Raw genomic sequence first — 24,707 nt, forward strand, 5'->3', positions numbered from 1 at the left:
CTCTCCTCTTACAACCCCATCAGTGGCCAGCCAACCCTCAATAAGGTCAGGGCAATCACCTCCACCTACTATCTGAATGTGAAATTTCCAACTGCCCTAGGGTTATGAGAGATCAGCGGAGAATAAGCCTTGGAGCGTGAATGTTACATGCAGAAGTTAAAGCTAAAGCCCAGCAGGGTGACACACAGTGTGTATATGTGCCCCACATGAAGGCGCGATTAGCTCTTTTTGGAAACTCAACCTGCCACAGCTAGAGGAGGGGAGAAGGCCGTATATAGGAAAAACAAAGAAACAACCCGATCCCGCTTACAATTTTGTAAATTTCATTTTCTAATATATGAACTTCGAATGTCTCCTTCAACGTTGAATTTTTAGTGACTAATTACCTCCCTGTGAGGTAACAAAAGGATGGGTGTAATGCCAAATGTTGCTTTATCCTTCTCGCAGTGGAGTGCGGGCCAGCCCTTGGCGGCCCAACAATTTACCTTCCTCGTGAGCATCGATAAAAGGGAGAGCATCCAATCACAAACTGCTCGAATAGACTACCTCCACTTAAGGGTCAATAGGTGAGACTAGTCCAGTTCTAGCCTGACCTTTCCCTCAGAGGAGAGAGGGTCCAGCTCTAAGGCTGCCAAAACGAATTACCCCTTTAAGTGTATACATTAAAAGTTTCCCTTAAAACCCTAGTTAATAAAATATAAGACATACATGGGCCAAACATACTTAAACCCAAATATTCAACAAATCCAAAGCCTAAAAAATAATAAGCCCAAATAATAACTCTAAGTCATGTTTTCCATAGCTTGTATCACGTGGATCAAAACTAGATCTTCTTCTCTCAAGCCCATCTTAAGTGTTGGGCTCTTACTAGACTCGTCCCAAGTGAATTGCACCTATTATTACATAGCTTCCTTGATCTTCCTAGCTCTTGACCTTATAATTGACTCATCTAAAATTTGCAAAGGATCTTTAAGACTTAATCTACCTTGGTGCCCATCAAATTACCTCCATCGGAGGGACTAATGGGGAGAGTATGGTTTGAGGCACCTCTATCCCTCTCTCGGCTGAGTGCAAGATAGTCCCACGACTGCCTGACAAAACTTCAAAGAGATTGTCTCCTTCAACGGGTAGTGATTTAGAGCTTTCCCACACATTGGCTAGATAGCTCAGGTTAGTGAATGCCAATGATTGCCCGTATTGTGGTTTGACCCCAGCAGTGTACTCAAATAACTGCCCCCTGGCCAAGTGTGAGGATCAACAAGGTGAGTCGACCTTAATGTGGCTTGACCTCCGTCAAAGTATTTGGGCGAGCTCGGCCTTATATGCCACTCGGACCTTCTTGCCTAACACAAGGGTCAATGAGGCGAGCCTAGCTTACGTGTTGCTCGACCTTTGCAGGAGCTTTTGGGCGAGCATGGCTTCACATGCCGTTCGGCCCCCTTCTCTTTGCGCGAGGCTCAACAAGGTGAGCCTGGCTTACGTGCCTCTCTACCTTCGCAGGAGTTTTTGGGTGAGCATGGCTTCACATGCTGCTTGGCCCCCTCTCACCAAGCATGAGGTTCAACGAGGCGAATTCAACCTAAGTGATGCTCAATCTTCATCAAAGCATCTCGATGAGCCCTGCTTCACATGCCGCTTGGCCCCCTTTTGCCAAGCACAAGGGTCAATGAGACTAGTTCAACTTAAGTGCTGCTCGACCATCGTTAAAGCATCTTAGTGAGCCTGACTTTACATGCAGCTCGATCTCCTCTCGCCTAGCGTAGGTCAATGAGGCAAGCATGGTTTACATGCTGCTTGAGCTCTGCAAGAGTTTCTGGGTGAGCATGGCTTCACATGTCACTTAGCCCTCTCTCTCATAGCATAAGGGTTAATGAGGCGAGCCTGGCTTACGTGCTGCTCTACCTCCGCAGGAGTTTCTGGGCGAGCACGACTTCACATGTCACTCGGCCCCCTCTCGCCAAGTGCGGTCGAGTAGCATCTCTACGAGCCTGGCTTTACATGCTGCTTGACCCCTCTAGACAAATACAAGAGTCAACGAGGTGAGTTCAACCTAAGTGCTGCTCGATTTTCATCCAAGTATCTCAGTGAGCCCAGCTTTACATGCCGTTTGGGCCCCTCTCGCCAAGCGTGAGGGTGAACGAGGTGAGTTTAGCCTAAGTGTTGCTCGACCTCCATCAAAGCATCTTAGCAAGCCTGGCTTCACATGCCATTCAGCCTCCTCTCACCTAGCATAGGTTTAACGAGGTGAGCATGACTTACACACCACTCAACCTTTACAGGATTTTCTAGGCGAGCCCAACCTCACATGCCACTCAGCCCACTCTCGCCTAGAGCGAGGCTCAATGATGAGAGCTTGTCTTACACGCCGCTTAACCTCTGCAGGAGTTTTTGGGTGAGCAAGGCTTCACATGCTGTTCGCCCCCCTCTCGGCAAGCGCGAGGATCAATGAGGCAAGTTCAGGCTAAGTGCTGCTCGACCTCCGTCAAAACATCTCGTGGAGCCCTGCTTCACATGCCACTCGGCCCCTTCTTGCCTAGTGCGAGGGCCAACAAAGTGAGCTTGGCTTATGTGCAGCTCGACCTTCGTCAGAGTATCTGGGCAAGCTCGACCTCAGATGCCACTCGGTCCCCTCTCGTTTAGCATGAGGGTCAACAAGACAAGTTCAGCCTAAGTGCCACTCGACCTCCGTCAAAGCATCTCGGTGAGGCTAGCTTCACATGTTGCTCAGGCTCTCTTGCCAAGTGCAAGTGTCAACAAGGTGAGATCAGCCTAAGTGCTGCTTGACCTCTATAGGTGGTGTCGGGCGAGCATGGCTTTAGATGACACTCGGTCCCCTCTCGCCAAGCGCGATGAGGTGAGTTTAGCCTAAGTGCTGCTCGACCTCCATAGGAGTCTTTGGGCAAGCTCGGCTTCACATGCCACTCGGCTCCCTCTCGTCAAGCACGAGGGCTAACTGAGCAAGTGCAGCTTAAGTGCTGCTCAACCTCGACAAGAGTTTTTGAAGAGCCTGACTTCACATGCCATTCGGCCCCTCTCGCCAAGCGCAAGCGTCAACAAGATAAGTTCAGCCTAACTGCTGCGCAACCTTTGCAAGAGTTTTCGGGTGGACCCGGCGTCATGAGCTACTGGCTCGGCAGGGTGACGTTAAACATACCAGCCTTTCCTTACGGCGTGGGAAGTCATTCACCCCCCAGGAAGAAAGAAAGCAAAGTCCTCGACATTAACAATGTTGTCGGGGAATCAACACCTAGCTGCCCCTTAGGGGCTCACGCATAATGCAAATGGACGATAAGAAAGTAATGGCGACAGGATGCAAGAACATAAGCAAAGAGAATTTTATTCATCAACTGTCAAAATCTTTTCAAAGAGGAAGCTTACAACATCTTTGCAAGGAACCTTACAAGAAGAAAGAAACATATATGTATTTAAAAGAGAAAATGAGTTGTCAGAAAAATTGGAATCGGCTGGGTTTCCCAGAGGAACCATCCCAGAAGTATACAAGAGGTGAAGACAGGAGGGCGTGCACGTCCCGGGCACATCGGGATCCCCATCTCCCAGGCGACCGTTAGGAGAACTAGCCTCGAGTCAGAATCGCTTCTTCATAGGCTGAGATGTGCAAATGGAAGTTGTAGACAAAGATCTCCATGTGGATGTTGTCTACAACTTCCATGTGGATGTGGCAAATAGAGGCTTCTCCTTCATGATCCCTGCCCAATCAAAGGTGGCAACGACGTGTCAAGCTCTAGTTGAATTCAACAGAGACCCTTAACCTAGACCAGGGCTCCCCTTTCTCTTCCTTGGTTGGAGAAGATGCGACTGAACCAGAACGGGCCTAGGCTGGGAGAAATCCCCTTCACCTCCCAAACCTAAGTAAGAGGCCTTATCCATCCTAATCATGAGAACAAGTCGGGATGTCCTAATGGAACATGGACTGCACGATGAGTCCTGAGATAGGGAAGACCATTGAACAACGTGGCCACGAAGCCCAATTCGCGCCACCTATACAACACATCTAAAAGTGACGGAGATTGACATGAATTTCGGCAAAGTTTTCTTTGAACGCCATAAAGAATCGCCAAACATCCACCTCGATGCGCGCCTCAGTCCAGGAAGCCTCACCTAGAGCCAAAAGGCTCATCGAAGTCAGAAGTAACTAAGTGAAACCCACCACGAGGGAGGCAGAAAGGCCCTATATGCTTGAAAGGTAGGAGGGGAGGTACAATAAAAAACTAGCCACAAGGCAAGAAGGAATTATATAGGCAATGAGTGACGGTTCACTCCCTGAGATTAAGAGAATGTGTGTATCCCACATGCCCATCAAATCTAGTAAGAATCTCACAAGCAACGTAGCATGGATCTCGCAATACACGCTGCAAGCACCATCAATGCGAAGAAATTGTAATGGGTGAATATTGGTAGCTAACTGTCCGAAGCCCAAGAAAACTCGCGGGCGGCACATCAACTGCCAAATAGGTTTTATTGAAAAGCCCAAGACTGCCATGTGGCAAGAGTACAATGTCGCTTGATAACAAAGTGCAAAACCCCCTCCCTGAGAAGGCAACCTCACACAAAAAAGCATGCTAAGTGAGTAGGTAGCCCCCGACAAGACGAACATCAAGAAAGAAAGAAATTGAGAAGCACATGAAAGCAACCACAAAGCAAAGCAGGCATATAGCTGTATGACGAGAAGCAAAGTGTGTATACAAGTATAACAGTGCTTTAAGCACCACAGTCCATACAAACATAGAACTACGAGAGTAGAATTTACATAATGTTAAGTACAAAGAGACAAAAATGAAATTAGTTGAGAGAGGCATTAAAGTCCATCTCGGAGTCAGCAGAGCTCGCCTTAAGAGTGCTTAGGTCTGGCTGATGCCTAGCGGGGTCAACCTCGGCCTCTTTGAGATTATCTCCCTCAAGGCCAGCACTCACAACATCCTCCATAGGACAATCTGGAGGGTTGTCATCTGTGTGAAGGAAAGCATCCGAGATCATCGTCTGACCAATCTCGCCAACATGATTAAGAACGGTAGGATTGGGACCAAGGTCTTTGAGGACAATAGCCCTTAGATGCACTTCCAACATCCTAAAACTCTCTTGAGGGTTTATGACTCATCATCGAATGTGCTTCCAAGTGTAGAAGTGTCAAGTTGTATCAAGGATAAGTCCAGGATCGTATTCCACAGGGACAATGGGTTATCAAAGCGTATAAGAGATTTGTGAGTAACAAATGAATCAAGTATGAGAAATGAAAATAAAATTCAAATGCAATGCAAGAAGATAATTGAAGTTGAAATTAGAGTTTCTAAAATAAACAAATTAACGAACACTTGGGTTGGGTTTGAGACTCTCTTTATTTTGGATTCTAGATAATTTTCTCGATTAACAACCCAATCAAGGCATTGATAATCGGAAGATAAAAAGTTATGTTCAAGTTTTGCAATATTTTTCTAAGGGATTCTCTACTTTACTAGCCAAACACACATTAACAAGCAATCGAGAGAAACCTTGATAACTTTCAAGCTTTTGTTGTGCCTTACGTCAACAACAAAACAAGAGCAAGAGCCGCAATCTATTTTCAATTTAAATCCGACTAGTAATATAGTGAAATCAACAATCAATCACAAAATATTGCATTAAACTAGAACCTAAAATAAATTAAATCTCATTCCACAACCCAAGTTTCTAAAATTAGTTACACATGATATTTCTAGCAACAAAAATTAATCTAATTAAAGCCATAACAAAATCTGAGAGCAAAAATAAATCCAAAATAAAAATGAGCCTAAACGAAGGAGAAATCGCAGCACAAGAAAAATACTCCCTAAAAATATAGAACTCTGCACTTCCTCCTCTACTGCACCGAACGAAAACAACGTCCCAGTCTAAAACAAAAAGCAAGAATGAATAAAAACTAAAACAAGCTGCCGTCGCAGGTCTCTGTCTGAAAGCAAATAAATAAAATTAAAAACTCTATTCTGCTGCTAGAGCTAAACGAAAAAGAAAGTAAATAATGTGTGTAAAACAAAAACAAGCTGCCTTCCGTCTTCAAGAAAAGAAAGGAATTAAAAACTAAAAGCTCACTACTGCTGCTGCTTCCAGCTAAACTAAAAAAAGCAAGAATGAAAATTAAAGAGCCAAAAGCCAGCCGCCTCTTGTTCTGTTCGGAAAAAGAAAGAATAATAAAAACTCAACCCACTCTACTGCTACCTCCAGCTTAAATGAAAGAAAGAAAGTAATAAACTTCAAATGCAATGCTACTGCTATAGCCGAATGAAAGACCAAAAGAAACAGCAAGAAAATTAAACTAGATGCCCAGCGTCTGCAACAAAAGAAAGAAAGTAACAACTCTAAGCTAAGCTACTGAACTCCCCCCAAAACAAAAACAAGAATTTCTTTTCTCCAGCGTCTGAAACTTCCAGCTAAATAAATGGCTCATCCCCTGCTGTTGCTGCTTCCCGTCCACATGAAAAAAGAAAAAGAAATAAAAAAACTCAGCTACTGCACGTTTAACTTCCATGTGCAGAAGCAAGAAAGGTGAAGTGAACAGCTTTGCTGGTCTGCATGTGTGAACTGGTCCGAATGCTTTGCTGTCTGCTGTAACGTGCTGCACAATCGAGTGATCTGGGTGTCTTTCTGCTGCTGTACGTTTACTGGTCTGCATGTGTACATGTGTGCATGCATGTGTGAGCTGGTCCACGTTTTCTGCATGTGTTATTTCTCTTCTCCTGCTGTAGCAGCTGCTGCACATCCGAGTGAGGCTATTGATCTCCTACTGCACGTCCAGCTACTCAAAAAAGAAAGAACAAATCTGCTGCTGCTGCACATGTGGGTTTTCTGCAAGTGCTGTGTCCGAATGAGTGGTTGCTGTCAGCTGCATGTTTGCATGTGTTGATCCGCTGCATGGTGTCCATGTGAGTTTCGTTCTGCATGTGCATTGCATGTGTGAGTGGCTGCTGTCCTGCATGTGTGAGTCTGAATGTGTTTGCACTTTTCTGCATGTGTGCATGTGATCCTGCATGTGTCCGAATGGTCTGCATGTGCATTGTGTGAGTCCACTGCATGGTGTCCGAATGGTCTGCATGTGATCTCTATTAGATGAGATTCCATAAAACCATAATTAACTTCTCTATTTTCTCATAGGTCTCATTCTTTCTTTCCTTCCATAAATGCAAATATGAGACTTTGATGTGCAAAAATATTGGCATCAATTAATTTGACATTCAATATTAGAATTTGATGCATAATTAAGTGTTCAATTCTTATTTGATAAAATAAATCACTCATTTAAACAACTTAATTATGCAATTCTAACCCTTTATCAGTTTAGGATGACGTAGTCGCTCATCCTCTTAAGGCCTTCAAGATATCCGTATGACCAAGCATCATCAAGGATGTAGAGAGCCCTCCCCAGCTAGTTGCTTGAGCCAAGTCGCTCTAAAGATCCTGATGATCACGTTCTGAGCGGCGATCCTCTTCTGGGCTGCCCCCAACTCGGTTAGCGCTTATTCCTCTCTGGCCCTAGCCATCGACAGTGAGACTCCCCGATCCTCTGCAGTGGCTGACAACGATGAACACTCCCCCTCCAACATCTTGAGTCGTTGGGCATCAAATTCTTGGAGGCCTCTCAGTCTTTCATTCTCCACTTGAAGCAAGTCCTACGACTCCTAGAGCTTGCTCAGCGACTCCTAAGCCGTCATGGCCCATTCCCTGGCCATCCCGAACTCTGCCACCAGGCAGCTCGTCTCCTCTCTCTCTCTCTCTCTCTCAGCTCGCATATTGGAGGGTCATCATCACTATGGATCGTAGCTCCAGGTTCTCCCTTTTGACTACTTCTTGGCCACTTGCGATGTAAGCAACAACCAATCGACCCCTTACATCACCTTACAACAAGAGGCGGGAAAGTGAGAGCAAGAAGACAAGGAAATGGGAACAAGGCGAAAGAAAAAGGGATAAAGCAAAGAAGAACCTTGGAAAGAAGACCCCACAAAGATCTAGATACCCATTCAAAGGCCTCCGTACACCTGATCCCACCCTTGAGGCGAGAGGATGTAGGAACAACCTCAGCTAAGTATCTTGCGGACGGCAATCTCTAATTCACCCCCATGCGTAGGAGACTCAATCATCAGTTGGAAAGCCTCAGTGGAACCAACGATTGAACCCACCAGTGGACTAGCGATAACAGTGGCGGTCGGGACATCACCTATAGAAACTTCTCCTCGTAGGGATCTTCTAACAGACAAAGCCCCCTCGGTAGGGCAGAACACCCCCGTAGAGTCCCCATAAGCATCTTCGGACTCAACATCCCCCAGTTGCGGACCGAGAGGTAGACGCTGAAGAGGGGGACATCTCAACGTTGGATTTCGGGGGTGGCTCCACCACGCAAGACTGACGAGGTGGCTTGTCTAGAAGGGCTCCCCAGAAGTGCATTTGAACTAAGTTCCCTCTCCGAGTGGTGTTCTGCAATTCTGCAGGCACGACCAAGGTCTCCGGATTGGCAATAGCAGCCTGCTTGATGACCAAAGCTATAGAAGGGGAAGGCACTGTGGACATACCAAGACCAAGAGACTCCTCTCAGGTTGTTGAACTGGCTCCACTAAAGGCACGAGGGGATCAGGAATTTGGGCAAACACTGAGGGCCCTAGTCACTGGCTAACAACCGCCCTCGCCGTGTGACTTAGCCGGGGCGTAAGATCACTTTTGGCTTTTTCAACCTTTGAGCGAACTCTCTTCCCCTTGCCTTCAAGGGGAAGGCTCGGGGTCTGCTGCTTTGGTGACATAGTAGGAAGACAAATGGAGATGGCGCGACTGGAGGGGATGGTGTGATCGATTGGAGGAAGAAAAGCAACAAAGTTATCCTCCTCAAGAAGAAATTTTGAGTGAACAAGGAGCGGGCACTATTTTGCCCACTCCCTAACAATGGTGATGTGGCGGAACTCATTGGGCGTAGCTATCAGTCACACAGCCTTGTCATTGGGGGTGACGCCTCACGAAGCCCTAATTGGGAACTCAGTGCGGCCAATTTGCCTAACTATGGACTCCCATCTGTTACCAGACACAAAAAAGAACTTCCATGTCCAATCAGAGACCTTGCGATACTGTTGCTCTAAAACTACAATGACGCTCATTACCCTAATGTTATAGATATCTCCAATGCCTCTCTTCATGTTGTGGGTCAAGAAGAACTTGCGGCAGGTCAAATCGGCACCCTCTGGGTCTGACTTTAGTAGAGCACGCGACCACATAATGCAACAACAAATCAAAATCCGCCAGGAGTTCGAATGGAGTTGGGTGGGAGATAACCCAAGGTGATGCAGGACTTCACTAACAGGGCTAAGGAAGGGTAGCCTTAACCCGCAAGAGAACATGCTAGGGAAGAGAGTGACGTTCGATGTCAAGCCATTAATGTCGACGACCCATCAAAAGCAACCATGTCAGGTATGCGGTAGGTGGAGGTTAGTGACTGTAGGAAGTTGGGAGAGGCTTCTGAGTGCCAGGAGCAACTGGTGTAACCTGGCTCCAAGATACCAGCCTCTGATTGGTTTTGCCCGTCAAAATTTGTAGGTTCAACAAACCTTCTGGCAGCCATTTAAGAACAAATGCGATAAAGGAGATGATGAAGGAGAGCAAAGAAGAGGGAAAAGCAAATGGGATAAAAAGGGAGTGGCGAGAGCGTGGCAATATTTATATAGAAGAAGTGATAGTTGCTTCTTTCATTTCTGCCAGTGAATACGGAAGATAAAAGCGGTTTGAATCCCGCGTATGCCGGATATAGTAAGAAGAGGAAGAGATCGTTTGACAGCCATCATTGCGGAAGAGACAGAATGACCACCCTCGGGCACCAGGATCAAATCCTTGGGAACTGTGTCGAAAGGAACGAGGTAAGATAAAGGCTCGACGTGTGGAGGGATCAAGAAGTGATGACGTCATCTCATCTTGGTCAACCGAGTATATAACAACAAACAATGGCGTCAAACGAGAGCGGGAGAAATTTCCACCAGCCTAGCCTGATGAGAATTAGTGGGGTAACTGTAGGGGGTTTTTTCCCTCAGGCCCAAAAGGCCTAGGGAGCCTGACCCAGTACCTAGAGACTTGTATCCACCAAGCCACTCAGTGGCCCGGTCAAGGGCTCTTGACTAGTAAAAGCTAGGTTCAAGGTTTCAGGTTGAAGGACGGGTTGTTATTCTAGAAGCATGGGAAGCTACCCAGATGAAAGAGGGAGGGGAACACGCCATCTCAAAAGGACTGAACCCTAAAGCACTTTAAGGGATCATGCTACATTAAATGCACTTATCAGAGGATCACGCCACATTAAATGATGTGTAGTGGAAGGGAATCCAAGAGGACACCCCTCCACACAGTTGTAGGGCATGGCTACCTGGCCCTAGAGGTAAGGTATAAAAGGAAACCTCCAGGCATCGAATGAGGGAAGAGGGGGGGGGGGGGGGACTGACTATGTACTCACAAATCTCTCCAGCTTAACTCCTACTTTCTCGCACCATCTCTAAGGACATCATTGACTTAGGCATCGAAGGCTCTTTCGGCCACCCAAGGGCCACCTCCCGCCGATCTCCTCTTTGTGTTAGTAGGCCCTCCAGATCGAAGACCCAAACTACTAAGAGTCCGGTTCATAGGCGTATGAAACACGACATCAACAGTGTGCTTATAAGAGAAGCAATTATTCTTAATTAATTCATTAATTGTTAAACCTTATAATGTTAAGAAGTGTTCTGGCTTGATCATGTTTGTATGTAAATAGCTAGTTAGGTTAGCTATGTTAAAGTCGTGTTTCGTACGTTTTGGTTAAATTCCTTCAACCCGGGTTGGGATGTTTCTACCTGCAATCACAAAGACAAAAGTGGGCTCGGTGGTTGTTCAGGGAGTCTCTAATGCCAAAGTTAGTACTTCATCTAAGAGAAATGTAGGAGAATAATAGAGCTCAGAGAGCCTCATTCGTACCTAGAGCATGGCTTTTATGCTAGGTTTGGAAGAACATTCTCGTACCTTGTGTCAAGGGTCACTGTCACGCCTGTAATTGCCCCCGGTCAGGTCCTTTAATGTGGAGTGGCACCTGAGATGGCGCCATTAATGCGGCATATAAGCTCCTAGGGTGGCCTTTCGATGGTTGGGGATTGGCACAATCACTTCTTGTCCCTATCATTAGAGAATGGAGAGTTGCCAGTACTTTCCATTCACAGGTGAGTGTTAGGGTTTGTGCATCCCATCTGTCCCTTTCGACTTGTTTCCTATAGGATGCATCCCCTTTTTGCTAACACAGTTCGTGGGCCGGGCTCTTATGGTGATTCTTGGGCCATGGGAGGGTAGGATCTAGTCCAAAAGGGGCCTTAGTATTTGGCCTAGGCCAAACCCAGTGGGCCAGGAGGGGAATATCCCTTCCAAGCTGTGTGAAGGCAATTAATTAAACTAGTGCAAAATGCTCATTCAATACAGTTTTCTCATTTCATACTTTGTCCTTTATTTCTATATATATTTATCTTTTTTATCATGTAACAATATGTAACAATTGAGTCAGTAATAAACATGTAGCCTTGTGCTGTCGTGGATATATACAGGCGGATCGATATATAATTAGTTGTATGCATGGCTATGGAGGTACAGGCCGCTCAACGAGAATGAGTTTTAGGGTTTGAATCTGGTGACGAGACCAAAAAAATGTAAGGAAACAGACATGAAAAAATAGGCCTAGGACAAAAGAAAAGTGGATTGGGCCAGGCCGAGTGAGCTTAAACAAGTTTGAATCCTGTGGGGCTGGCCGGGGCTCCACTTTGGACCTGTTTTAACTTTCGACTGAACTGATCCCATATTGGTACTATTACCCGTTGGTACGTCTCACATGCATCAAAAGCATCGGTTTGAATCTCTTTTTCCCTTTTTCCAATTTTGGTAAATATCCCAATTTGAATCCTATATACTTGCTTTAATTTGGACCTAGTCTTTGCTTCTGATCTGTCGTCCAGTCAGATCAGTAAAACAAGAAATTAGGTAAAAGCATCATGTCATGAAAAACTCGACCATGCATGCTTCCTTTAAGTTTAACTTTAGTGCATGCATGTTTCGACAAAATCATGATGGCACGTATGTGGTTTGTTTCTTCCATATACGCCTTAAGTTATTTAATGGTGAAAAGCTTGGTGCACAGGCTCTCGGGATGGCGAAGTACTCATCCAATCTCATGTTGGTATGGCATGTCGTGTAAGCCATCTATTTTTTACTATCACCGACGTTTAGTATTAATCTATTTGACTGTTACCGGGTGATCGATGTGAGTAACATGATAGTGCCACGTGGTATTGCCACATCATCCCAATATACACAATTTATATATGTTTCGTTATTATTTGATTGTTACGAGACTAGCTAGAGAGAATCTAATTCGAGCTCTTAAACAAGTTTGAAGGAACTAAAGACCAAAACAGTATAACACCACTAAAGAATATATCCATAGAAAAAGAAGAGCACCTGTTTTTTTTTAACAGGTACGCAAGCAACTTTAAGAGGCAGAATTCACTTTCGTTTTGGAACTCAAGCTGCCATTTAATCTTTAAAGTAATTAATGGAGTAAACAGGTACAGAAAGGCTTAAAACGCTTAACAACACAAAGCCAAACATACATAGAAACTGGTACGTACGTACGTACGTATTGGTACATGCATGATGTACACTTAATTCTCTCTCTTTTACGTACATGCAAAGATCGATGTTTATAAATCTTCATTCGTAAAGTAATTAATTAAAGATGATCATGCAGAAATTGAAGTGGAGTATCTGCAAATTAGGCTCACCAATCTTCATCTGGACTGCGCCACAAGCTTCCGTACATACGTTTCTTTACTCCCCCACAGTACCTTACCATAACAAATTAACATGTGTACGTAAGAAAATAAAACTGCATGCATGCATGCTAGCTAGCTCTCAGCTTGGATTCTGGGGTCCTTTCAGGAGTAGTACTATCTACGAAGCCATATATAATACAAGCATGACATCTTGGATCTGCAAGTTTAAGCTGTAGTTTTCTGAAGCTTGTTGAACTGTGATGGATGGCTAGCTAATTGTTTCGACCAGGAGGTCGTCCAGAGTGTCCAGCCCTCCTTCATAAAGAAAATATCGAAAACAGAACTATATTAGCAATTGTACCATAATTTTGATTAGTATACATTTTGAATTCCATTTCAGAAGCAAATCTGGAAGCTCAGAAAGTGGAGAAAAAAGAAAAAGACAAAAAGAATCAAATTTTGGTGGTGGACAACAGACTAAGTACATGAGCTGCTGTTGTTAACCACACAAACTCGATGTAGTAGAGGTTACGAATTGGTATAAAGCGAGGCAACAAAAAAGTGATAAGAAAGGCACTGTGAAAAGCTTCAAGGCTGCTTGTTATATGGAGAATCAAGTGAAATGTTAATTAGCTTTGGATAAGCTGCATGATTAGGGTATGGAATAAAGCGAGAGCAGACAAGCTTTATTTCCTTTTCCCCTTTACGATAACTAATTAATTGGGGTTTATGGACAGAATTAACCAGCAGCATATATAAATATATAAATATATATGTTTGTGTGTGTGATAAAGGAACTTGATCACGAGCTCTTAATTAGAACAGCCCCTTAATGTAACAGTTAAAGCATGAAAATTCTCATAGTTTATATACAATAAACCTGAAAGTCTTCTCATAAAATATGGCATCCATCGATGTTTATTAATGATCATGATATTAGGAAAAAAAACAAAAACAAAAAGAATACTCGTGAGTGAAATATATATAATTGCAGGCAGTTTAATAATACTCCTTTTTGTTCCTGAAAATGATTCTTTAATTGATCACTGAACAATACATAACGGAGATTCCCATGAAAATATAAACTATTGTTATTGGGCTGAGACAATAACAAGGAGAAAAGTAATATTGCTACATACAGTCATAAATTGTACAAAAGCAATACAATTACTTTGAAAAAGAGTGAGATCCACTATTAAAAAATTAATTTTCTTTTCTTGTAGATCCCGTACTTATTTATTTTTTTTAAAGTAATTGCATAATACTTACACACTCACGACTGCAAGTATCATTTCTCAATATTAAAATCTATAAATAAATTGCATATGTATATGCAATCTATTTATGAAGAATTATATTAAGAATTATATTTTACAATGAAAATAACTATTTGCAATAAAAATAAATTCATTTTGGTATGAAATTATCATTTTCATAGCGAATATTAATTTATCACACTTAAGCATTTTTCTTGTACTGGCATAGTAGATGAAAGGGATCATTAATTCAACAAATTAAGCTAATTAACTGCACAAGGAATCAATTACATGATCATATATATTGATTGGGATATTAAAAGTTCTCAATACCATATCTATTTATAAAATAATAAGAGCTAATTAATTGCTAGCTTTCGCTGATTCTAATTTCTTTCTTTGTATAAATAAGATAGGGAAACGTCCATAATTTAGCACATATATATGTACCAAACCCTAGTTATTTGCTACTCAGAAAAGATATATACACCAAAACAGATAGAAATATGATATATATATATATATATAAATCACACACACACACACACACACACACACACACAATCTTTATATATGTAATTTCTATGAATAAAACGTACGTACGTACCTGTTATGTATAGGATCTGGTCCATTGGGAACTCGTCTTTTGCTCATGCAGTTAAGATCCAACTCTGGATGATCGACGAGCTGCTTCTCTGTACCCAGAACATGTGCATAGTTGAAATCTCCTCCGGAGTCGGACGTTAATGACGTTGGTGCAATATTCTTTGTACTTCCACTGATCTCCAGCTGGCTGCCAACCGACAAAAGAAAAATAACCCCTACCAATGCCAGTGCTCCAAACAAGACCTTCAAATGCAAGATCCAATTCTGGCTACTACTACTTCCACCCATAATTGTCGTCCTTTTATCTCTATATGTACTTTATTAATTTCTGTTGGAGAAGATTCGAAATTATAGTGCTTCAAGCTGGACACAGATCCAGGATAAAACAGAACAAGACTATCATTGCATGGGTGTCTGTGGTTAATATGGGGAGGTGAACGAGAGAAGACAAGGAGATTAAGAAGGCCGGAAGGAATACAGAGGCGAGAATTTTTAATTATGGGGATATGGGGCTGGGGCTGGACTGGTTTTTACCTCAAGGGAGTTAGCGATGGTTGGTTTTCTTTATAGGGTGGGATGGGATTCTGTTGCACTTTCTCGAGCCTAGAGAGAGAGAGAGAGAGAGAGAGAGAGAGAGAGAGAGCCAAGCTGATTTCGAACGTGACATGGAGGGAACCCCTTTGCTTTATGCTGAGAAGGTCCCAATACGACTCTTCTTTTGCTTTGAATATTTGTGTATTTTCATGCACCTACGATACCAAAGACCCTCATTCTGTCATCCTTTACGTACAATCTGGTGAAAGGGTAAAGATCTTATAGTCCCCAGTCCCATGACATATTCATGCACCTCTTGGGACTAAAAAAAAGAATCGAATACCATGTGCAGCAACGTCGTTAAGCTAGCAAAGTAAAAATGGGTGCTCAATATATATATACACACACACAACCCCAAGTGTAACCTTAGGATCATTTTAAGACACCAACGTCCAAAAAGATTTTTGTACTTGCCGCGTTCATATATTATTCGTAATAGATGTTGCCTACCGATTAGATCACATTGTTGAAAAGTACCTAATGATAAGTATCGCAGTATTGAAACCAATGGAATAGGCTAAAATTGACAGAGAACCGGTCGGCTGACAGTAGAAAATTAATAAAACCAAAGTTAGCCGGTTCATTTCAAATGGTGTCGTTTGCATTTAGGGTTTAATAATCCCCTCCCTTTTGCTTCTCCCAATTTTCATCTCTCTCTCTCTCCTCTGGTTGAGTTCCCGTCTCATCGATCGTGACTCCGAGGACCGACATCGTGACTCCGAGGACCGACAGGAATCATGCCTAAACCGATGTTGCTTGTTTTCTCCCTATTAACCGGCCGGTTTTAAACATGTATAAAGGTTGTCTATTCGGTTTCGGTTTTGGAATTCAAATAATTAAATTTATTATTTCTTACAATTAACTTAAACATTTAGGATAAAAGATGATTTAACTAACAAGTACAATGCAATGACAACTATATTATTGCATTCCTAGCTGGAATTCAAACAAACAAGAGCTTGACTGTTTGAGTTTAAGATGAAGTAATTGCTCTTACAGATAGGGTTACTACCTACCCGTATGCGGGTAGTTTCCTTCCCTGTACCTCTCTCTCACCAGGATAGAGTAATCTAGTACTAATTATATGTCCCCTTAACCCCATCCTCATCTAGGTTCTTAAACTTATCAGAAGCTTAGATGGAGCTTAGTTGGCACAGAGGTTACGCAGATAAGAAATTCTATTACATAACTATATAGTTAGTTGTATAGTCAGTTATTTCTTGTACAGATTTATGTTTACAACTCAAGTGTATAAATAGAGATAGATATAGCTTTGTAAAGTTAACTTCCTAAATTCTAAATGTATAGAAATACATTTCTTCAACTCTCGTTGTCTCTACTCTTTCTTGCATCTTGTTGTAGCTTCTTTCGTTTCAAGTTTTGACATGATATTAGAAGATTAAAATTCTGGTATGGCTTTCGGATCTACTTCTTCTTTTTCCTTAATTGATGTTTTTTCCTGTCCTTACTTTCTTCACCATAGAGAAAGTCGTGGATCTCTTTTGGTTTGTCAACCTTTGAATGAAGACAATTCTATACCTAGAGTAGGTCTATGGTAATGACCTTGAGTGTGAAGAATAAGCTTCGTTCATTGATGGAATAGTTTCTTAGCCATTGAATCAAGCTGATCCTCTCTATGGTATTTGGTTTCGAAGCAATAATATGATGAATATTCCGTAGATTTTAAATTCCATTTTCAAGGATATTGCTGCTAGTGTTATTTGTATTACCACTACTATTGAAATTTGGAAAGATTTGAAAATTCGATTCACACAAAATAATGGACCAAGTCTTTTTCAGCTTCAGAAACAAATTTCTACCCTAACTCAAGAGAATGTTTATGTAAGTGTGTACTTGACTAAACTTAAGGCTTTATAGGATGAATTGACTACTCTCAAGCCTATTCCCACTTGTTCGTCTATTCCTTGTTCTTGTGGTGTTTGAAAATTGTTGTTGATTATTAGAAGAATGAACATGTTATAAATATTTTCATGGGGTTAAATGACTTAATTTTCTCATATTCGTGGACAAATTCTTCTTCTTGAGCCATTACCTTCTATCAGCAAAGTTTTTTCTTTGGTCTTACAAGAAGAAAAAACAACAAAAGTTTACCTTTATCCCTTATGTTGCTTAATTTACTGCTTTGATAAGCCAAAATGTCATTTAGTTTGTTGGGGTTCCAAGCCTAACATTAATCGACGTTCTAAACCGCTTGGTACTCACTATGGCTTATCTAGACACATTGTTGATAAGTGTTACAAGTTGGACAGATTTCCTCCTGGTTATCATTCACATAAGCCTCGAATTCCAGAAGCAAATCAAGTGTCCAGTGTCACATCTCTTCTTGGTTTAGACATGACAACTACACCACAACCCATTCCACAACTACCATTCTCACAAGATCAATGTCATCAATTACTTGCTCTTATTCAGCCTTCTCCAAACACCTCATCCCCTACACCATCTACTACGCATGTTGTAGGCTCTACTCATTCAACCTCCACCATCAATCCTACTAATTCTTTCTTGAATCTGTTAGGTACAGTTTTATCTTCAGTATTTGATTCTAAAAATCCTTTTTTCCAATCTAGAAATGCTTGGATTCTTGATATTGGTACCACTGACCACATGGTCAGTTTCTTTTCTCTTTTCACCTCTATTACTTCCACTGTTAATATGTTTATTAAATTGCCTAATGGTGATTTTGTTTCTGTTACACACATTGTTACTATAAAAAAAAAAATTTATTCATTCTTCCAGCCCAATGTACTTTGTATCCCATCTTTTGATTTTTATCTTATTTCTATTAGCAAACTTACAGAAGCTTTCTCCTGTTGTTTCATTTTCTTTTCAAATATTGCTTTATCTAGGACCTATCTACATGGAAGATGATTGGAGTAATTGAACAGCAAGCTGGCTTATATCATCTGCTTCCAAGGCCTGCATTGTGTCTTCCCTTATAAGATAGTTCTCTTCGTTTGATCTCTGGCATTATAGATTAGGGCATCCATCTCTTAGTAGATTAGATCTTTTACATCAAATTATTCCAGATATTACCACTTATAATTCTTTCTTATGTAATATTTGTCATTTAGCTAAACATATTCGCCTTTTATTTCCAACAAGTCATACAGTTAGCAAATATATCTTTGATCTAATACATTGTGATGTTTGGGGCCCTTTTCCCATTGTTTCTCTTAGTGCCCATGGATACTTTCTCACTATTGTGGATGATGTTTTTTGTTGTACATGGATTTATCTCATGAAGAATAAATCTAATGCTCAAAAGTTGTATCAATCTTTCTTTGCCTTAATAGATACTCAATTTGGTATTAAGATTAAGAAAATACATATTGATCAAGGTGGTGATTTTGTTATGCCTTCTTTTTTATTCGTCTAAAGGTGTCATTCATCAACAAAAATGTGTTGCTACTCCCTAACATAATGGTATTGTTGAATGTAAATACCAATACCTACTCAATGTTGCCAGGTCCCTTCGATTTCATGTTCATTTGCTCGTATCTTTTTAGAGTGATTGCATTCTAACCACTGCTTATCTTATCAATCAAATTCATTCTCCTTTATTTTCCAATAAATCTCCATGTGAGCTTCTTTTCTCTACCAAACTAACTTATTCTCATCTTCATGTGTTTGGTTATTTGGGCTATGCTTCTACTCTAGTTCATTCTCATTCAAAATTTGCACCTAGAGCTAGAGCTTGTCTTTTCCTTGGTTATGCATATGGGATTAAATTTTACAAGAGGTATGACTTTCATACTCAATCTACCTTCATTTCAAGAGATGTTACATTTCATGAGCAAATTTTCCCTTTTCAAAATTCTCCTCTTTCATTCAATTCTGATTCTTCTTGTGTTATTTCACTAATTTTTTTGTACCCAATCAAATGTATCCCTATCATCCATGTACTCCTATTTCTGATTCAACATCTCATGTTTGTTCCTAATCTATTCCTTCTCGCAGAACTACTAGAATTCATAAACCACCTTCTTACTTACCATATTATCATTGCAATCTTGATGGTCCAACAACTACTTCTTCTTCCTTGCAAATCGGTGTCTCTGGTAAGCAGTATCCTTTCTCTTCTGTTTTATCATATCAACATTTTTCTTTTGCACCTCATTCCTTTGCTGCTTCTATTACTTTACACAAAGAACCTTCTTTTTTTAAACAAGCCATCAAATCTCTTGAGTGGTGTAGTGCTATAGTTGCTGAGATTAAGGCTCTTGAAGTCAACAATACTTGGACACTTACCTCACTTCACCCTGGCAAACAAGCTATTGGTTGCAAATAGGTTTACAAAATTAAGCACAATCCTAATGGCTCCATTGAGAGATGTAAGGCTCATCTTATTGCTAAGGGTTACACACAACAAGAGAGAATGAACTATCTTGAAACCTTTTCTCTCTCGTAGCTAAACTAGTCACTGTTTGTACCTTGATAGCCATAATAGCTTCTAAAATTGTCGTTTACATCAATTTGATGTAAAGAATTCTTTTCTACATGGAGATTTGATTGAGAAGGTTTATACGCCCCTTCCACCTGGTTTCTCATCTTAAAATGGTGCAAAACTGGTAAGGGGGAGAAGTCTTCCATTACATCAGTAGCTTTTTCTCAACTGGTTTGCAAGCTTCACAAGTCTTTTTATGGACTTAATCAAGCTTCTTGACAATGGATTTAGAGATTTTTAACTGCTATTTTAGCTCATGGATTACTCAACCTCTTGCTAATTATACTTTGTTCACAAGAAAAGTTGGTGACTCTTTTGTAGCTTTACTGGTCTAGTAATGATGAATAATCTATAGCTGATCTTAAAGTGCTCCTCAATAATCCTTGAAAGTATGCACTTGAAGTCATCTTTGATGCTAGTTTTCTGGCTGCCAAACCTACATCATTTCCTATGGATCAGAATCTTCAACTTTCCAAAACAAAGGGTTCTTTACTTGATGATCCCAAGAAGCAAATTACCATCTCCCATCCTTCAGATGAAGTTGAATACCGTGCTATGGCTACTACCACTTGTGAGCTTCAATGGTTGTTCTCTTTGTTACAAGATCTCACTGTCTCACGTGATAAACCTACCATTCTCTTTTATGACAACTAGGCAACTCTTCATATATTTGCAAACCCTATTTTTTTGAATATGCAAAACTCATTGACATTGATTGTCATATTGTACATGAGAAGCTTCAAGCTGGCGTGCTCAAGAGCCTTCATGTTACTTCTCATAATCAACTGGGAGATATCTTTACTAAACCTCTTGGTTAGCTTCTTTCTCTACCATTTTATCCAAGATGAACATGTTTAATATTTACCATTCATCTTGAGGGGGAGTCTTAAACTTATCAAAAGCTTAGATGGAGCTTAGTTGGCACAAAGGTTACACAAATCAGCAATTTTGTTACATAGCTATATAGTTAGTTATTTCTTGTATAAACTTACGTTTACAACTCAAGTGTATAAATAAAAATGGATATAGCATTGTAAAGTTAACTTCCTAAGTTATGAATATACAAAAATACATTTCTTCAACTCTCATTGCTCTCTACTCTTTCCTACATCTTCTTGTAGCTTCTTCATTTTCAAGTTTTGACGGTCGCCTACTTGCATGTATCTATTGAATGGGAAAGCAAGGTGTTCTTGTGTCCACTGATATATCTACTCAATCAAATTACAAATACATGAAAAAAACCAAAGACACCTCTATATGAATTAATTCAATCAAGTTGCTAACACACTAGTGGACCGACTTCAAAAGGAACTTGGGGTGCAAAATCAACTCAATCTAGTTTGTGAGCTACTAATACTATTAGAGCTTGTCTACGATTGGGTGAACATTGTAAGGTTCTACAACATATGATTTTGGCTAACTTAGAAGTTCTTATTAAGTGAGAAGAGAAGAAGAGGAAGAGGAGGAGGAAAGCCAACAACTATTGAAGAGTAAACTGAGGAGAGAAAAAAAATTAGAATTATATGTTTATAGTGTAAGGACAAGTGGGTGGGTACCCATATTCATACCCCGCTTGCTCTTTGGTCATACATCACTTGCTCCTGAATGAAAATCAATGAATTTGTTGCCTCCTAGGAGTAGACTATAGGGCAAGCAAGCTGTGAATGGGTGACTTGCCACCTGACTCTACTTACACTAGGAATATGATTCAAATTGGGTTTTATGACCATATACTATGGCATTATGGCATACATGGTAGTCTCTCCCAATCTAATGATAGTTTTCATGTATAATGTGTCCTTAATAAATTCTTATAAGCAATGCTACTCTTTATCCTAAATTTTGTCATCCCCCATCACATATGGTGATCATGTGTCACATTCTAAGTGACTTCTTTTATCAACCACTTAAATAACATCTATTTGAAATTTGTATGCTCTAGATAGACAATCTTTTTCGACAAAATCATCTCATACATAAAACTTAAATAACAACATCCTTATGAAAAGCTTTCATTTTACATATACATCAATCACAACAAACTCTTCTTCGTATTAATATGTACCAAAAGGAAGAAACAAGTAAATGTAAATAGTCCTACTACTCACATTCTTTATTTTCTATACTCATTATTATATTTATGGCACCAATCCCTTCCTTGCTCTAAAAAAAAATGAAGAAAGAAAGAATGGAAAGAATAAAGAAAAGAAGGGGGAAAACTTGATGATTTCTTGTATCATATAAACATTTTTTTCTTTGTATAGAATTAATTGTTGCATCAAGATCTAGATTTTCTATAATTTTCTCATCCAATTCAGATAGATATATAGACACAAAATATTAATGCAGATATGAGTGTATTTAAGGTTAGAGTTTATGTTGTCCACATACATCATTTAATTATGTAGGATCCATATATAGACTAGTTCTCTTTCTATCTCTCTCTAAAAGGAGAATAAAACTTTATTGCTTAAGCAAACATGTTACAATGCTTCCGCATCAACTACTTGCTTAATACAATTTGGAGTCTCCTCTAGATCATATAGATCAAACTCACTTAAAAGGGCATTCTTGGCTAGCAAGTGTACAACCATATTAGCATCCCTTTTAGTATGACAAACTTTCCAAGATACAAAGGACTTTATGATATTTCTTGTGTTTTCAACTATTAGGCCACCTAGACTCCAATCCTCCACTGGTTTCTACAGCTTCTCAACCACCTGAAGAGAATCACCTTCAAGGGTTAGTTCATGTATCCCCGCTTCCTTACTGAATAGAACAGCCACCATCAAGGCACATGCTTTGGCTGTATATGGTGAGAGATACATGTTTCTTCTGGTTCTGATTGTACCTAGGATTCTCCCATTGTAGTCTCGAATTATTGTCCAATGCCAATCAATCCCCTTGACACTTTAATAGCAGCATCCCAATTGAACTTGTAGCATCCTTCTGGTGGTTTTCTTCATTTCTCAACCGATAAACTAGGCCTAGCAATACCTGTAGGGAGTGTAGTTTGGATGGCCTTGAAGCACTTCAGGTCAATTTCAACTTTTTGGATTATAGAATTTGGGTGTCTGAAAGCTTTCCCATGCACGAAGTCATTCCTCCTTGTCTAGATAAGTCTTGCAATCATGCTTGCTTCTTCTAGTATTGGTTGACGTAGCCTTTTTAGCATTTGGGACCATATGACCTTAAAAGATGTATGATTAATGGCCATTTTTTTATTTGCCTGCTAGCTTGTCCTCATACATCTCAAGCTGCACCACAACTCCACAATACATGGCTTGAGGTCTCCTCCTCTAGGTGACATACAAGGCAAATGTTGTCCTCTCTAATTTTCCTTCTGAACAAGTTACTAAATGTAGGCAAAGCCTCACTGCAAGCCCTCCATAGGAACATCCTAACTCCATTTGGCACCTTCAATTTTCACATTGACTTCCAAAAGCCATCTTGAGTTGGATTGTTTGAGGTACCACCCTCTATATTCGTTTATAACTCTCTATGAAGGTGGTATGCACTCCTAGCTATGAAGATGCCATTGAATGTGCCTCCCCACCCCCAAACGATCCTCTCTACTACCCAAGCTTATGGGAATGATCTTTATGATATCCACACTATCCTCTGAGAGAAGGTTTTTTATTAAGTTGTCATCCCATATCCTTAACACTGGATCAATTAGTTCAACCACCTGAGTTACAACTATCTCATTAGTTCTATTGGGGTTTGGAGTAAGATAATGGGGTCTAGGCAGCCACCTATCCTCCCATATCTTGACCTGAGCCCCATTGCCTACTTTCCACAGAAGACCCTCATTCAAAAGGCTTAGTCCAACTTTAAGGCTCCTCCAGACTAGAGAAGGTCTATGGCCCAACTTTGCATTCAAAATGAAATCATGGGAAAAGTACTTCTCTTTAAGTATTTGAGCAGGAAGGGAATCAAGTGTTGGGAGAACTTGCCATCCTTGTTTGCTAGAAGTGCCAAATTGAAGCTTTTGAAATTTCTAAATCCCAAACCACCTTGCTCCTTTGGCTTGCTAAGATTGTCCCACTTGACCCATTGGATTCTGGTTTGGTTTTCAGTAAAACCCTACCAGAATTTCCTTAGGAGCGGGTCCAGCCTGTTAGTTGTGGACTGAGGAAGGAGAAATATGCCCATGGTGTAGGTAGGGATAGCCTACAATACAAACTTGAGTATAATCTCTTTGCCGGCTATAGATAGGCAGTTGATCTTCCAGTTGGTAACTTGAGCCCATACCTTGTCAATTAAACCATGGAAAGAATCTATCTTTATTCTGCCCACCATAGCTGGAAGTCCAAGATATCTCTTAAAGGATCCAATTGCCTTAACCCCAGCTATCTACAGGATAGTTCTTTTGTTCTCAATTGTGGTATTTTTGCTGAAGTAAATGGAAGATTTTTCCTTGTTTAGCAGATGACTAGAGGCACATTCATATTGGCTTAAAATTCTCTACAACTTGCTCCACGCTAGGGAATTAGATTTACAGAAGAACATGTTGTCATCAGCAAATAAGAGGTGATTGAACCTAATGGGGCCTCGACCTATAGGGACAGTAGTAAGGCTTCCTTCTCTTTCTGCCTTATGAAGTAGATAGGAAAATGCTTCTGCACACAGAATGAAGAGGCAAGGGGAGAGGGGTCCTCTTGCCTTAGACCTTGAGATGGATTGAAAGGAGCTTGAGGTACATCATTGAGGAGGATGGAATATGAGATTGAGAAGATGCATTTCATCACCAAGGAGATCCAGCTATCTTCAAATCCCATTTTGGCCAATACTGAGGAGAGGAAGTGCCATTCCACCTTATCATATACCTTACTCATATCTAGTTTGAATGCCATGAAACTTGATCTTCCATATAATCTGGTTGCTATTGTGTGGAGGGCTTCATAGGCCATTAGAATGTTGTCTGTGATGGCCCTACCTAAAACAAAAACACTCTGATTTGGGGAGATGATGTTAGGTAGTATAAAT

At 40.9% G+C, this 24,707-nt stretch overlaps 1 protein-coding gene across 1 annotated transcript; it reads right to left on the reverse strand.

Annotated features, from left to right (window-relative positions):
• Positions 1-12,529: 12,529 nt before the first annotated feature.
• Positions 12,530-15,228, reverse strand: LOC122312840 (CLAVATA3/ESR (CLE)-related protein 25-like). The gene is made up of 2 exons (XM_043127484.1): positions 14,658-15,228; positions 12,530-13,109 (listed from the first exon to the last, which is right to left on the reverse strand). The coding sequence occupies exons 1-2, from the start codon at positions 14,942-14,944 to the stop codon at positions 13,067-13,069; spliced, it is 330 nt and encodes a 109-aa protein (XP_042983418.1). The 5' UTR covers positions 14,945-15,228; the 3' UTR covers positions 12,530-13,066.
• Between the last annotated feature and the right edge of the window lie 9,479 nt (positions 15,229-24,707).

The sequence above is a fragment of the Carya illinoinensis genome, chromosome 6 (genome assembly GCF_018687715.1).
Source record: "Carya illinoinensis cultivar Pawnee chromosome 6, C.illinoinensisPawnee_v1, whole genome shotgun sequence".
NCBI lineage: Eukaryota > Viridiplantae > Streptophyta > Magnoliopsida > Fagales > Juglandaceae > Carya > Carya illinoinensis.